At 41.3% G+C, this 12,872-nt stretch overlaps 2 protein-coding genes across 3 annotated transcripts; one reads left to right on the forward strand and one right to left on the reverse strand.

Moving 5' to 3' along the window:
• Positions 1–844: 844 nt before the first annotated feature.
• On the forward strand, positions 845–5,598 carry LOC117765398. 2 transcript variants are annotated; one of them, XM_034591998.1, is made up of 2 exons: positions 845–1,288; positions 4,562–5,598. In XM_034591998.1, exons 1-2 carry the CDS (start codon positions 1,019–1,021, stop codon positions 4,958–4,960), a joined length of 669 nt encoding a protein of 222 aa, XP_034447889.1. In that variant the 5' UTR covers positions 845–1,018; the 3' UTR covers positions 4,961–5,598. The 2 variants fall into 2 exon arrangements, with proteins under 2 accessions (XP_034447889.1, XP_034447890.1); XM_034591999.1 differs by lacking the exon at positions 845–1,288 and having other exon boundaries at positions 4,069–4,889; positions 4,995–5,598.
• A 1,360-nt stretch (positions 5,599–6,958) lies between these two features.
• On the reverse strand, positions 6,959–12,509 carry sephs3 (selenophosphate synthetase 3). Its single transcript, XM_034591979.1, has 8 exons — positions 12,100–12,509; positions 11,160–11,263; positions 10,166–10,273; positions 9,862–10,016; positions 8,744–8,834; positions 8,559–8,658; positions 8,135–8,347; positions 6,959–7,966 (listed from the first exon to the last, which is right to left on the reverse strand). Exons 1-8 carry the CDS (start codon positions 12,374–12,376, stop codon positions 7,728–7,730), a joined length of 1,287 nt encoding a protein of 428 aa, XP_034447870.1. The 5' UTR covers positions 12,377–12,509; the 3' UTR covers positions 6,959–7,727.
• Between the last annotated feature and the right edge of the window lie 363 nt (positions 12,510–12,872).

Here is a 12,872-nt window from a genome sequence, read left to right on the forward strand (position 1 = left end):
TACTAAATTATTACCAAGTACAAGGTAGTTATTATTACATCATTACATGACTCATTGTACACTAAAGCCATTTTGAGTCATGACATCCAGAGGATGTCCCGAGAATTGGGTCCAAACTTTCGTACGTTACGTAATTAATGTATTCATTCCATTGCGGAGATCACCCTGCAACCACTGTGCATACTACAAAAAAAAGAGCAATAAGGATCGTACATGATGTCGGATGTTGGGAACACACTAATAATCTGTTTTATATGCATTGAAACTCATAGATCTGATGATGACACAAATAATGTACAAAGCAATAAACATCTACTTCCTGGTAACATACAAACAAACAAAGTAAAACTCTCAGACAGTTTAATAAGATCTACAAAGACACTGTTTATGAGAGGTGCAGAAAACAAGAAGAGGAATGGAAAGCATGTTGACACACGTGAGAAGAGGAGAAGACAACAGTGATGTAGTGGACAGATGGATGAGAGTTGTAACTTTTGTTTAATCATTTAGAACAGCAGGAAGACAAGACAAGCAGGTTACTTCTTCCTCCTTTTCAGACAGAAAATTAAATGTTAATCCATGTTTTCATTGTTGTTGCTGAATATTTATTTAGCTATGTATTTTGTTTTCTACTAGTCTTGGGTTGCTGATTGTCTATTCTGTGATTTTTTTTTCTTCCAATATATTTATTTCATCTTTTAAAAACGTTCACAATAAACTAAACTAAAGTCAAACTATTTAAAATTCAGCCAAAATAAACATAACTCGAACTCTTGACACGAAGGAGATCAAGCAATGTTTTCTTTTTATGATAAAACAGGGTTCATCAGAGGAGTGGAGAATACGTGAGGTATCGTTCGAATCCCCACTCCAGTCAAGAAGGTGGCGGTAATGCACCGAGAAGTTGGTTACCAACCACCATAAATAAATCAAAACAAGGAAAAGAAGACGAAGCAGAGGCAGAAGCAGAAGAAGACCTTCTGAATCATTATCCATCAAACGAGGGGAGGGAAGAATCATGCGAACCCGTAAGAAAAGTTGGGATCAGCGCCGGAGAGAAAGGAAACTAAGAATGCGAGAAGTCATAGCCAGTGAAACATCGGAGCAGAGAGAGATCCGCCTGGATCATCTCAGGAGATACAGGAAACAGGTCCGAGACTCGGAAACACCGGAGCAGAGAGAGGTCCGCCGCGCATACAACAGAGACAAGATGCGACGGGTTCTTGCGAGGAAAAAAAGAGAGAAGATGGTCACCGAACAGCAGGAACAACCACAACACAACACGGAAAACACCCAGCGAGCCAGAGCCTCTGGAGGAGCAGGGCAGGGGGCCACTCGTCGGAACAGGAGGAATGTGCAGCGAACCTGGGAAACCCTGGAGGAGGCAGCCAAACGCCTGATGGGTGACCGATGGAAGTACCTGGAGACACTGATGGCTGAGAGGAAGAGCGGGATTTCTGTGGAGGAGGCGTCGGATATGTTTCAAGATGAGATCAGACAAGGCCTCATACATGTTTGCTGCCTGTGTAATCGGTTACTCTTCCAAAAGTCTGAGGTGCAGCTTCCTGAGGTCAAGTTAGAAGACACTGCAGCTGATGGATTCCTACCGGATCATACATGTGAGAACTTCGGTAAAACGTCAGACAGCAGCTGTCCTCACCAGGACACTGTTCAGTTGTCTGTAGTATAATGTAAAACTTTTTAACTCAGCCTCGAGACACTGTATTGTCTTCGTCTGCTAACTGAAAACATCTAGAATTCAAAAAGTCAGCCCCTGTTCTATTTTTCATCCAAAAGGTTGAAAATGCCTGGACCCATGTTCCCACCTGGTTTGGGTCAGAGGGTCGCAGGGGCTGAGCCTGTGGGGGAGGGGGCTGGAGCCTGAACTGATGTTGTGCTACAGACACAACTTTAAACACGCGTGAGCTGGACAGTTGGATTGATTTGCTGTTGGCTATCCATGAGAGCAAAGCATGAACTGAAAATATTCATCACAAAATAGGAGGGGTCAGAAGTCACGGTGGTGAGACTTGATGCAGATCAGCTCACAGGGGCCTTCATCAGATCCCAGTCCTGCTGCGGAGTTCAAAGTGCACCAGATGACCTGCTTTGAAACAGTGGACTGCAGATACCCTGTAAATCATGAATGAACCAAATACACTGAGCAGACTTTCTTCTTGACATTTACAACTTAGAATTAGCATATGACTTACAGTATCAGAATTGGGTTTTATGCCAAGCAGGTTTACACATACAAGGAATTTGCTGTGGTGTATATGTGCAATTATAAATATAGAAAATAGGAAACAAAAATTAAATATAAAAAACACTATAAATAGAAATAGTTTAAAACTTGTGTACTCAAATCTTTTCTTTGTAAATGTATTGTCACATTCCTTTATTAATAAACACTACTTGATAAGTTTTCAAATTTTGGGTATTGTATAGGGTCAGAAAGTTGTTATTCCCCATCATATGATGTCATGTGATGGGGAATAACAACACACACACTGACCGTTGCAGAACACTGGTCGCTTATTAATTCAATTTGAATGTGTCCAAATCACACCAAACTCGGCACTGCACTTCCCATGACCACTAAGAATACACATGCCGACTGTGAAGTCGATTAGATGAACAGTTCACAAGATATGCGTTCCAACGTCAGACAGATGTTTGTGGAATTAGTAGGTAGATTAAATGGTTAATTTGATCAACTTGATATAATTTTGATCTTGAGCTTTGAAAAAAAACTGTGTTTTCAAAGTAAGAGTCAGTGTAGGATTATTATTTTTTATTTCAATATGATTTTATTCGGTTCTGGGATTCTTTTGAATAGAATGTTAATTTGTCTTTGTCGTAAATATTTTGATATTTGATAGAATTTTGATATTTTTTTGTTGCAGATTTTAGGTTTTCACCTTTGGATCTTTTCCCTTTTTTTTGACAGAATTGTCTGAGATTTTGTCAAGCCCAGTCCTTAAATCAGATTAAGTAATTACTGTAGATGATTTTAATATTCATGCGAACACTGATAATGATAGCTTAGTGCTGCATTTATTTCAATAGTAGACTCCATTGGTTTCAGTCCGAACATGAAGTCACTCATTGTTTTAACCACACCATTGACCTTGTTTTATCATATGGTGTCAAAATTGAACATTAAATAGTGCTTCCACAAAATCCTCATATGAGACCATAATTTAGTAACCTATAATGTGCCATTGTTCACCTACATGGCAATTAAAAACTCAGTTTCTAGATGTCTATCCGATACTGCTGTGGCTACATTTAATGAAATAATTTTATTATTTCAACTTGTAAAACATAGGAAATTAGCTCCTTGGTATAATTCCAACAAGCGTGACTTAAAGAAAGCTAAATGAAAACTTGAAAGGAAGTGGTGCTCCAACAATCTTGATATAATTCGCCTAGCCTGGAAAGATAGTCTTAACATATGTAAGAAGGCCCTCTGCAATGCCAGAGCTGCCTCTGCATTAATAAGAGGAAGATAAAAACAGCCCTATGTTTCTCTTCAGAATTGTAGCCAGGCTGTTAGAGTCATGGCTCTATTTAACTCAGTATTCCTCCAACTCTTAAATAAATGACTTAATACGTTTCTCTAAGGATACAATTGTAACGATTCTAAACAAAATTCACCATCTCCGGCCTTCAATTGATGCTGATGTATCTTCAAGCACAGAAATCTCAGAAGCAGCTGAAAATCCTTCTCTTAGATCAACCTCGATAAGCTTACTTCAGTGATCTCATCTTCTAAACTAGCAACTTGTCTTTTAGACCTCATTCCATCAAAGCTCCTCAAAGAAATTCATTCATAATTTCATCCCACTTTACTGAATACAATCAATCTATCATTATCATCAGGCTATGTACCACAATCCTTTGGGACAGCCGTAATTAAACCCACTCTGAAGCTGGAGGTTTAGCCTACTTCACATCGTTATCTAACCTTCCCTTTCTTTCTAAAATCCTTAAGAAAGTTGTCACTAACCAGGTGCTTCAGAACAAATATATATATATTAATAATAGTAATGTTATTATTAAGATTATTATTTGGCTAAAACAGGACTCGCCAGAAGAGTGAAGTATAGATTAAAAATCATTCAGATCCACACTCCAGTCCAGGAGGTGGCGGTAATACACCAAGAAGTTATTACAACCATCGTAAAAAATCAAAAGAAAAAGAACGAAGAGGCATCGACAGGCTGACTAGTGACATCATTCTTTACCTGAATCATTATCCATCAAACGAAGGGAGAGAAGAATCATGCGAACACGTAAGAAAAGTTGGGAACAGCGCCGGAGAGAAAGGAAACTGAAAATGCGAGAAGCCATAGCCAGTGAAACACCGGAGCAGAGAGAGGTCCGTCTGGATCATCTCAGGAGATACATGAAACAGGTCCGAGCCTCGGAAACACCGGAGCAGAGAGAGGTCCGCCTCGCTGACAACAGAGACAAGATGCGACGGGTCCGTGCCAGGAGAAAACAAGAGACAATGACCGTTCAACAACGACAACAACCACAACACAACAAGAGAAACACCCAGCGAGCCAGAGCCTCTGGAGGAGCAGGGCAGGGGGCCACTCGTCGGAACAGGAGGAATGTGCAGCGAACCTGGGAAACCCTGGAGGAGGCAGCCAAACGCCTGATGGGTGACCGATGGAAGTACCTGGAGACACTGATGGCTGAGAGGAAGAGCGGGATTTCTGTGGAGGAGGCGTCGGATATGTTTCAAGATGAGATCAGACAAGGCCTCATACATGTTTGCTGCCTGTGTAATCGGTTACTCTTCCAAAAGTCTGAGGTGCAGCTTCCTGAGGTCAAGTTAGAAGACACTGCAGCTGATGGATTCCTACCGGATCATACATGTGAGAACTTCGGTAAAACGTCAGACAGCAGCTGTCCTCACCAGGACACTGTTCAGTTGTGTGTAATCTAATGTCCAACTTTTATGTTTAGTTTTTTTTACACAGCCCAGAGACACTGTATTGTAGTTGTCTGCTAACTGCGAATCTATTTAGACTTTAAAAAGTCAGCCCGGGCACCCTGTTTTATTTTTCAGCTAAAAGTTGAAATTGCCACATCAATGACGATGATATGACCACAGCGTTGGATCCATGTTCCATCATCCAAAAGACGTTTGAACATGCGTGAGCTGGACAGTTGGATAGCTACGGGGTTAGCTATCATTGGACACACAGCATGAAATCAAATATACATAACATCAGAAGAGGACCAGTGCAACTGAAGAGACTTGATGCAGATCAGCTTGGGGGGCCTTAACAGACACCTTTGCTGCTGTGGACTTCAAAGCGAGCTAGATGACATGTCAGGTGGACTGCAGATATCCTGTAAGTCAATGACTGAACCAAATAGACTGAGCAGACTTTCTTTTTGACATTTAGAACTTGGAATTACCAGATATGGTAAAGCAGAAACAGTTAAAACCTTGTGTGCTTGGAGATTCAGATTACTTCAATATGTTTTCTTTGTAAATACACTGTCGAATCCCACTATTAATAAAACAATTGTATGCCTCCATGCCAACGACAGCCAGTGGCCGGAGGCATTATGTTTTGGGTTTGTCCGTACTTTCGTCCGTCCCACGCTTGTGAACAGGACATCTCAAGAACAACTTGACAGATTTTCTTCAAATTTGGTTCAAACATTCACTGGACTCAAGGATTAACTGACTATGTTTTGGTGGTTAAAGGTCACAAAGAACGCATATCTTCAGAACACCTTAAGGGAATCCTTTCACAATAGGCACAAACAATCACTTGACTCAAGGATTAGTAGTTATGTACTAATAGTAAATAATATGTTATGTGGTGTAGTACACAACAGCAGTACAAAATACGTTTACTTGAACAACATAAGCTCAGTTTGAGGGAATGTTTTCAAATTTCAAACATTCACATAGACTTAAAGATAAACTAATGAGAATTTGGTCAAGTTTTTTGCACAAATAGTCACTTGGACACAAAGATGAACTAATTAATCAATATCACGGTGACCTCACGTTGCTGTAAATGCGATGTCGGTAATAACCGTAGGGAATTCCGTTACACCAGGCACAATTTACTTGGACTCATAGATGACCTGATTAAAATATGGTGTTCTGAGGTCAAGGTCACTGTGACCTCTCAAAACACATGTTTCACCTTGTTGTGAATGTGACATCTCAGGAAAACCAAAATTCCTTGAGAAAGTTGCTGCTAATCAGCTGCTTCAGAACAATAATGTAAATGAAAACTTTCAGGCACGTTTTAGAGCTCATCACAGCAAAGAGACAGTTTTGGCAAAGTCACAAATTACCTTTAAGCCTCAGATGAGGAGTTTGTCTCTGTCCTTGTCTTGTTAGATCTTAGTGCAGCTGTTGATACCATTGACCATCACATCTTACTACAGACTGGAAAAGTTAATGGGCATTAAAGGAACTTATTTATCAGATCCATTCCAATTTGTACAAATTAACAATGAGTCATCTGAGCGCACTAAAGTTAATCATAGGGTTCCTCAGGGTTCTGTTCTTAGTCCAATTTTATTCACTTTATATATATATATATATATATATATATATATATATATATATATATATATATATATATATATATATATATATATATATATATATATATATATATATATATATATATATATATATATATATATATATAAACATTGTAAATTTTCATTGCAATGAGGATGATACCCAGTTGTACTGGTCAATAAAACCAGAACAAAGTAATAAACTACCTAATCCTCAAGCATCTTTAAAGGCCATAAAAACCAGAATGACCTGCAATTTTCTCTCATTAAACTCATACAAATGTATACCCTTCCATGAGCACCAGTGGTTTGAGGGACACCAGTAGCACTCCTGCCAACTCTTTCTTATAAGTGAAAATTTGTTCCCACTACAGACAGCACAGTGTTTCATTCTGAGTTGATGATGGTTTTATTGATTATGAAAAAGGAAATCTACAAATGCAGCTTAAGACCTCCAGCAGGTCCGACCACAATCCAAAGGCAAACATCCACTCCACCTGTCCCCGCTGGCCGGGGTTTAAAAGGTAGAACTTCATTAATAAGGAAAGGTGGGAGGGACTTAGTGCTGGACGGCCAATCAGCTGACAAAGAGACATTCTGAGCACCACCCAGCTGGTCCAAAGGAAGCTGCTCAAGCCTTCCTTTGGGCCGTGTGGGCAGAGCCAGGTGCCGGGGCCAATGAACCTTTTTTTCTCCACATTATACATTCATCAACATGACATTACCAAAAAAGTCAAGAAAAACCTCTGCTCCACTTTCCCACTACAAATCACCCCAGTCACACGATAAAATATTCAAACACACACATTTACACTCAATTTTCATCACTAAGTGAATTTGGAAAGATTGATGTGGAATGATTTTCCTCAAGAATAGTTTCTTATTTTGCATTCAGATAAATTATATAAAGTCACCATGGTTGAAGGAAAAGTGTCAATCTAAATAAAATGGGGTGGGGAGGGTGAGTACAGCATACCACCCTGATTTACATTTCCTTCCAAAGATGGATCAATAGTGTCTTCTCCCACAGGAAAAGATAAGTGATTTTTGTCTGTGCTCTTAGCAATTTGATTGAAAAGGTGACAAGATGGACAGCAACATCACACACACCCTTGCACACACATGAAGGACCAGTGTCAGTGGAGCAACAGTGTCTATGACAAATTGGGGCTGGGAGAAGGGCTGGTGGAGCTGTTGTCCTGATTTGCTGCCTGGCTTCCTCGTGGTGGAACCTCGATAATGCGGGGCTTGTCAATGATGCGAGCATGGCGGTCGCCTTTCTCTACGATTCCAATTATCCACGCCCCTGAACCTCCAGCTCCGGAGCTCTGGCTCTTCATCTCGGAACAAAACTTGGCCGCCTGCTCTCGGGGTAGACACACCAGCAGCCCACCTTGAGTGATGAGGAGGAAGAGAGAGATTTTAGGTCAATATATAGATTATCACTTCAACCATTCAAATCAAACTTCAAATCAACTTTGTTTGGGAAAAAAATGCATCGTTAACATGCTCATTGAAAGACACGACAACATTTATTGTGCATTACTCTCAGTGTTCATACCAGAAGTCTCTGCAGATGTGCCCTGAATAAGGTTGAACAGGTTGCCACAGGCTTTACTGATGGCAGTCATCTTAGCTATGATTGGCAGGTTGTGGATGACAAAGGCCACCTCATTTCGTTGCTGTGCTGCCAGGTTGTTGGCATGACCCAATAACCCGAAACCTGTCACGTCTGTTGCAGCGTGGGCCTGGAACTTGTGCATTAGGCCTGCCGCTGGAGACACAAACACAAAAAATTGACCAAATCTACGGAAATAATTGTAGGTTAGTCATGTTCAATTTATTATTTGCTATTGAGTGTGAATTCAGATCAGAGGTGTGGCATCAAATAGAACCTCTCAGATGTAAATTAAATGATGAATACATTTCCATGTGCAGTGAGTGAGCACTGCAGGACATGACCATGACCACAAATTGCAGTGTACCTGTGCGGTTTAGCGTTGCCATGGAGAACATGGCTTCCTGATAGGCCTCTTTTACTTCCTCTTTGGTGACAACTAGTTTGATCTTGTTCCACCTCTCAGGCTGATGAGATACAGAGAAGGAAAATGTCACCATTTCATGACAATGATCAAGATAGTGTTGATGTGAACTGAATTGAGTGACTAACCTGATCCAGCCACTGGTGAGCATTCACAGCCACCTGCGTCCCCAGAGGTTTAGTCAGGACCAAGACGTCACCTGGTACTGCACCGTCCGGCCTGGAAAAACAAACAAATACATTTTTAAAAGGTGGCTGTTATGGCCCTGTTACTGTTACTTAGCCTTTATTTGATATTGATAAAAGAGTCCAGTGATTGTAAATAAACATAAACAATGCATCTCCTCTTCCTCCCAAAGATGATAAAATATCCTGATCAGTTGCTGCCATCAACTGGACTGGTGACAATTTATACATAATGGTGTGATAATAACTACCTAAAATTATACTTTTATTTTAGAAAATGTATTTGGCGTGTGTGGAATACATTCATGTGAGAGCACACATTGCAACAGAACATGACTTCAAAATATCTGCTGTGGAGACACAGCCACAGGACAAGCTGAGTTCTGTGTTGGGCTGTGGACGCTAGGGCTGCAACTAACGATACATTTTTGGATTTATCGAAGAGGAGGAAGAAGAATGGCTCCTTCATGTTTTTTCTTCAGGGACATGCCACAGCGATATGCTGCTGTCCCATGTGAAGTCACCTTTACACAGTTTGCAGCTAACAGTCTCTGAAGGCTTTAATGTAAAGACTTGTTTCTGCTTCATCTTAGCAGTGCTTGTCGCTGCCATTTTTCAAACGTTTATTCCTGAGGGGAGACAGCGTCGTCACCTGAGCTTAACAAGGCACAGGATTGGTTGCTTTACTGCCCCCACTTCAGGAGACACTGCCACAATGTGTGCCGGGCATTATAAAAGACCTGACTAATCGATTAATAAATTAGTTGCCAACTGTTTGTATAATCGATTATAAATCAATTAGTTGTTGCAGCCCTAGTGAAAGCTATAACTTCTATGTGCTGGCTGAAATGAATGGTCAACTAGATTCTGTAAGGGGCTTATGAAATGCATTCTATGAAAAGAAATAAACTACCTACTGAAGTTGGACTACATGAGACAACAAAAAAAACTGATTTTAAATTGGTCTTCAAAAAATCCCATGAAAGAAACAGACTAATTACCAAATAATTGAAAAGAGAGATTTATTTAATCCACAGTTAACAAAAATGTGTATGACTCACATGATGAACTCGTTCGGCTGGCAGACGACTGATGCTACTCCTCCTACGATGATCCAGGGGTTGATCACAGTCTGGCCACCCGTCACAGAAGTACCCCCCTCCTCTGCTGCGTCACGAAACCCTTGAATCATCAGCGGCATTACTCGCTCACGATCCTGTGTGGTACACGTACATACAGACTGTATTGAATCGTGACAAGAGATAGACATATATACCTGTGAGATTAATAGAGGATAAAGAGCAGTGGCATAACTAAATAAATGAAGACATTTTGGCAACCAGCTTTGAACACACATAGCACTACCTTGTCATTCATCTTCTGGCTGACGCTCAGCAGCATCAGCATGTTGTCACACTCTGTAATACCCATGGCGTAGAGATCACTGAGGACGTTAGCACAAGCTATCCTGCCCTGAGAGACGGACAATGAGACACACAGAGACAGTGAGAGTGACAGAGAGCAAAAAATGGTCAAGAGTTTTGTCACCGTTTCTGTATCTTACAAATTTCTATTTTTGAAAAAGGACAGTCGGGTTGGAACCAAATGTTTCTGCAGCACCTCATGAATTATATCAAATCTCTTCCTTTCTACTATTATCAGGTGTAGTGCTTATCTAATAACGGCAGTGAGAAAGAATGTGAAGAACTGCACACACACACTCAACATAACTTTTGATTCACACACACACACACACACACACACACACACACACACACACACACACACACACACACACACACACACACACACACACACACACACACACACACACACACACACACACACACACACACACACACACACACACACACACACACACCTTTTTCATTGAGGGCCTAAATTTCTTGTGTGCTCGTAATTCTTTTCGTTTAGGAGTACACATGCTCCTTGGGAAAACAGCGCAGAGCCCTGAGTAACCAAGTACAATATTACATAATGAATAGTGTCTCAAGTATGCATTATCATGATCATATTCAAATTGACACTAAAGGTGATTTTAAAATGCACATGCCAAAGTATAACTGTGAGTCCGTCTGTTTGGTTTTAACATTAATTCAATGAATGTTTAGTGAAGGTTTGTTGTGACACATTCAGATCTAAAAGAGTTTTTCATAAGATTATGAGTGGGCTGATATTTTTCTGTAGTAATTGTGCAAGCTTTACTGTTTTTGTGTCTAGTATTTATCTAACAGGTGACACCGATAAGAGTAGTGGCCTGGTGTTGCCTCCTGACCTCATCCACTTAGAGAGACGTGTGTGAAGGCCTCATGCAGGGAAACACCAGCCAGTGACTCACCATCATGTAGGGATCCTCCACCAGAGGGTAGAAAAAGTCTGTGGTCTGGACTAGTGAGAGTCCTCCATGTCTCAGGGGAATCACACAGCAGTCCATCCCCACACCTGGAAACACACCACAGTGAGGAGGAGGGAGACAAGTGATGACAATGCAGCACCATTGCAAAAACTATTTATTTAGATTCTTAAAGAGTGAGAATACTTCTTCTGTAGTACTTGAGCTGTACGAGTGTGCACTTGTGTTGTTTACTAAAAGGTAGTATTTATTACAGGACAGTTTTATGGGATTGCATTGTGTGAACGGTACAGAGGTCTCTGTGCTACTCAGTGTTTCTACTTACTCTTCCCCTGTAAAGACATGGAACTAGGCACAGAATCAGGTTTAATTGCCAAGCAGGTTTACACATACAAGAAATTTGCTGTGGTGTATTTGTGTAAATATACATATAAAGAATATCTAAAAAATAGTTAACAAAGATGAAATATAAAAGAATACATAAGCACCAGAGGAGGGATTGTGCAAGACGTTATGTCAGTGTCTTCACTCAGGCTTATGACACTCATTGACATGACCTTTGAACTCAATGTACCAATGCTATTGCCATGAATTATTTCTGCTGAATCATGCTTACACATTAGTAACTCGACGACTCACAGGACTCGTGTCCTCGTTTTTATCTATTATTCGCATTTACGAAGTAGCTTAGCGACAACTTACCAATGTATTTAGTTGAAGTGTTCACATGTTTAATATGTATGGACAATTAAATGATTGGTTGTATCCCCCAAAGCTGCCAATCTATCAAATGAGCTGCAAATAGTTAACACAAGCTAGCAGGGTTAGCTGCAGTTCCGCTAGCTAATTGACGTGAACCAGAAGCCCTGACAGGGTGTGCGGGGCATGAGTAGCGATCTGTGCTGACTCCGAATGTGATCCTCACCGAGTCGGGGCCCGGGCAACTGTTGGACGAACTCCGATGCTTGGTCTCCGGCCTTCCGTGTCGCGTCAGCCCGGTCCGGCTCCAGTCCCGCCAGGAGTTTGAGCAGAGCCTCCTGCGGGACCTTGCAGCCTCATCCCTTCAGGTCCGAGAAGGCTGTGAGACGGAAGCCGCGCTCCAGGCCGTGCTCCTCGGGTTTGAAAGGCTTGTATCCAGGGGGGACACAGCCCTCCGTACCAACAACCTCCGACGGGGCAGGCGGGGAAATGGAGCCCGACATGTTTGCCTCAACAGCAGCTCAGACACACGACGCCAGTCCCCGGACGCTGGCAAATACGGATCCGACGATGAATGGAGCGTGTGTCCGACGAAGAAAACGGGAAACCAACGCGACTTCCTGTTGTAATTTTCACCGTATAAATCCACATTGTATGAAATTCACAAAGGCATCATTAAACAATCATGACATGTTACATTAATATAAGAATAAATTTTGTATTATATTACTAAAATAAAATTGAACCCATAGCGAAGGCATCGTCGTCAGAGGCACAGGAGCAAACGTCTTATTTTGGAGGAGTACTTGACAAGTCTTGTTTCCTGTGTGTCGCTGTTTGACTTGACACAGCCCAGGACGGTGGTTGTACACAGACTGTGTATAAAGACGTTGGACACAGTAGAAACCACGAGTGGGCTGTGATTATTACATAAAGACACATAGAGACTAAATAGTACCGTAGAGGACACTCTACTTCCCGTGTGATGTCAGTGAGCCG

This window comes from Hippoglossus hippoglossus, chromosome 7 (assembly GCF_009819705.1).
Source record: "Hippoglossus hippoglossus isolate fHipHip1 chromosome 7, fHipHip1.pri, whole genome shotgun sequence".
NCBI classification, from domain to species: Eukaryota; Metazoa; Chordata; class Actinopteri; order Pleuronectiformes; family Pleuronectidae; genus Hippoglossus; species Hippoglossus hippoglossus.

Excerpts from the sequence above, each read along its gene's own strand:
- LOC117765398 (XM_034591998.1), top strand. The coding sequence starts at position 1,019 with ATGCGAACCCGTAAGAAAAGTTGGGATCAGCGCCGGAGAGAAAGGAAA. Across the intron at positions 1,289-4,561 it reads AACCACAACACAACACGGAA|ACCCAGCGAGCCAGAGCCTC; the intron begins AACACCCAGCGA and ends AACAAGAGAAAC.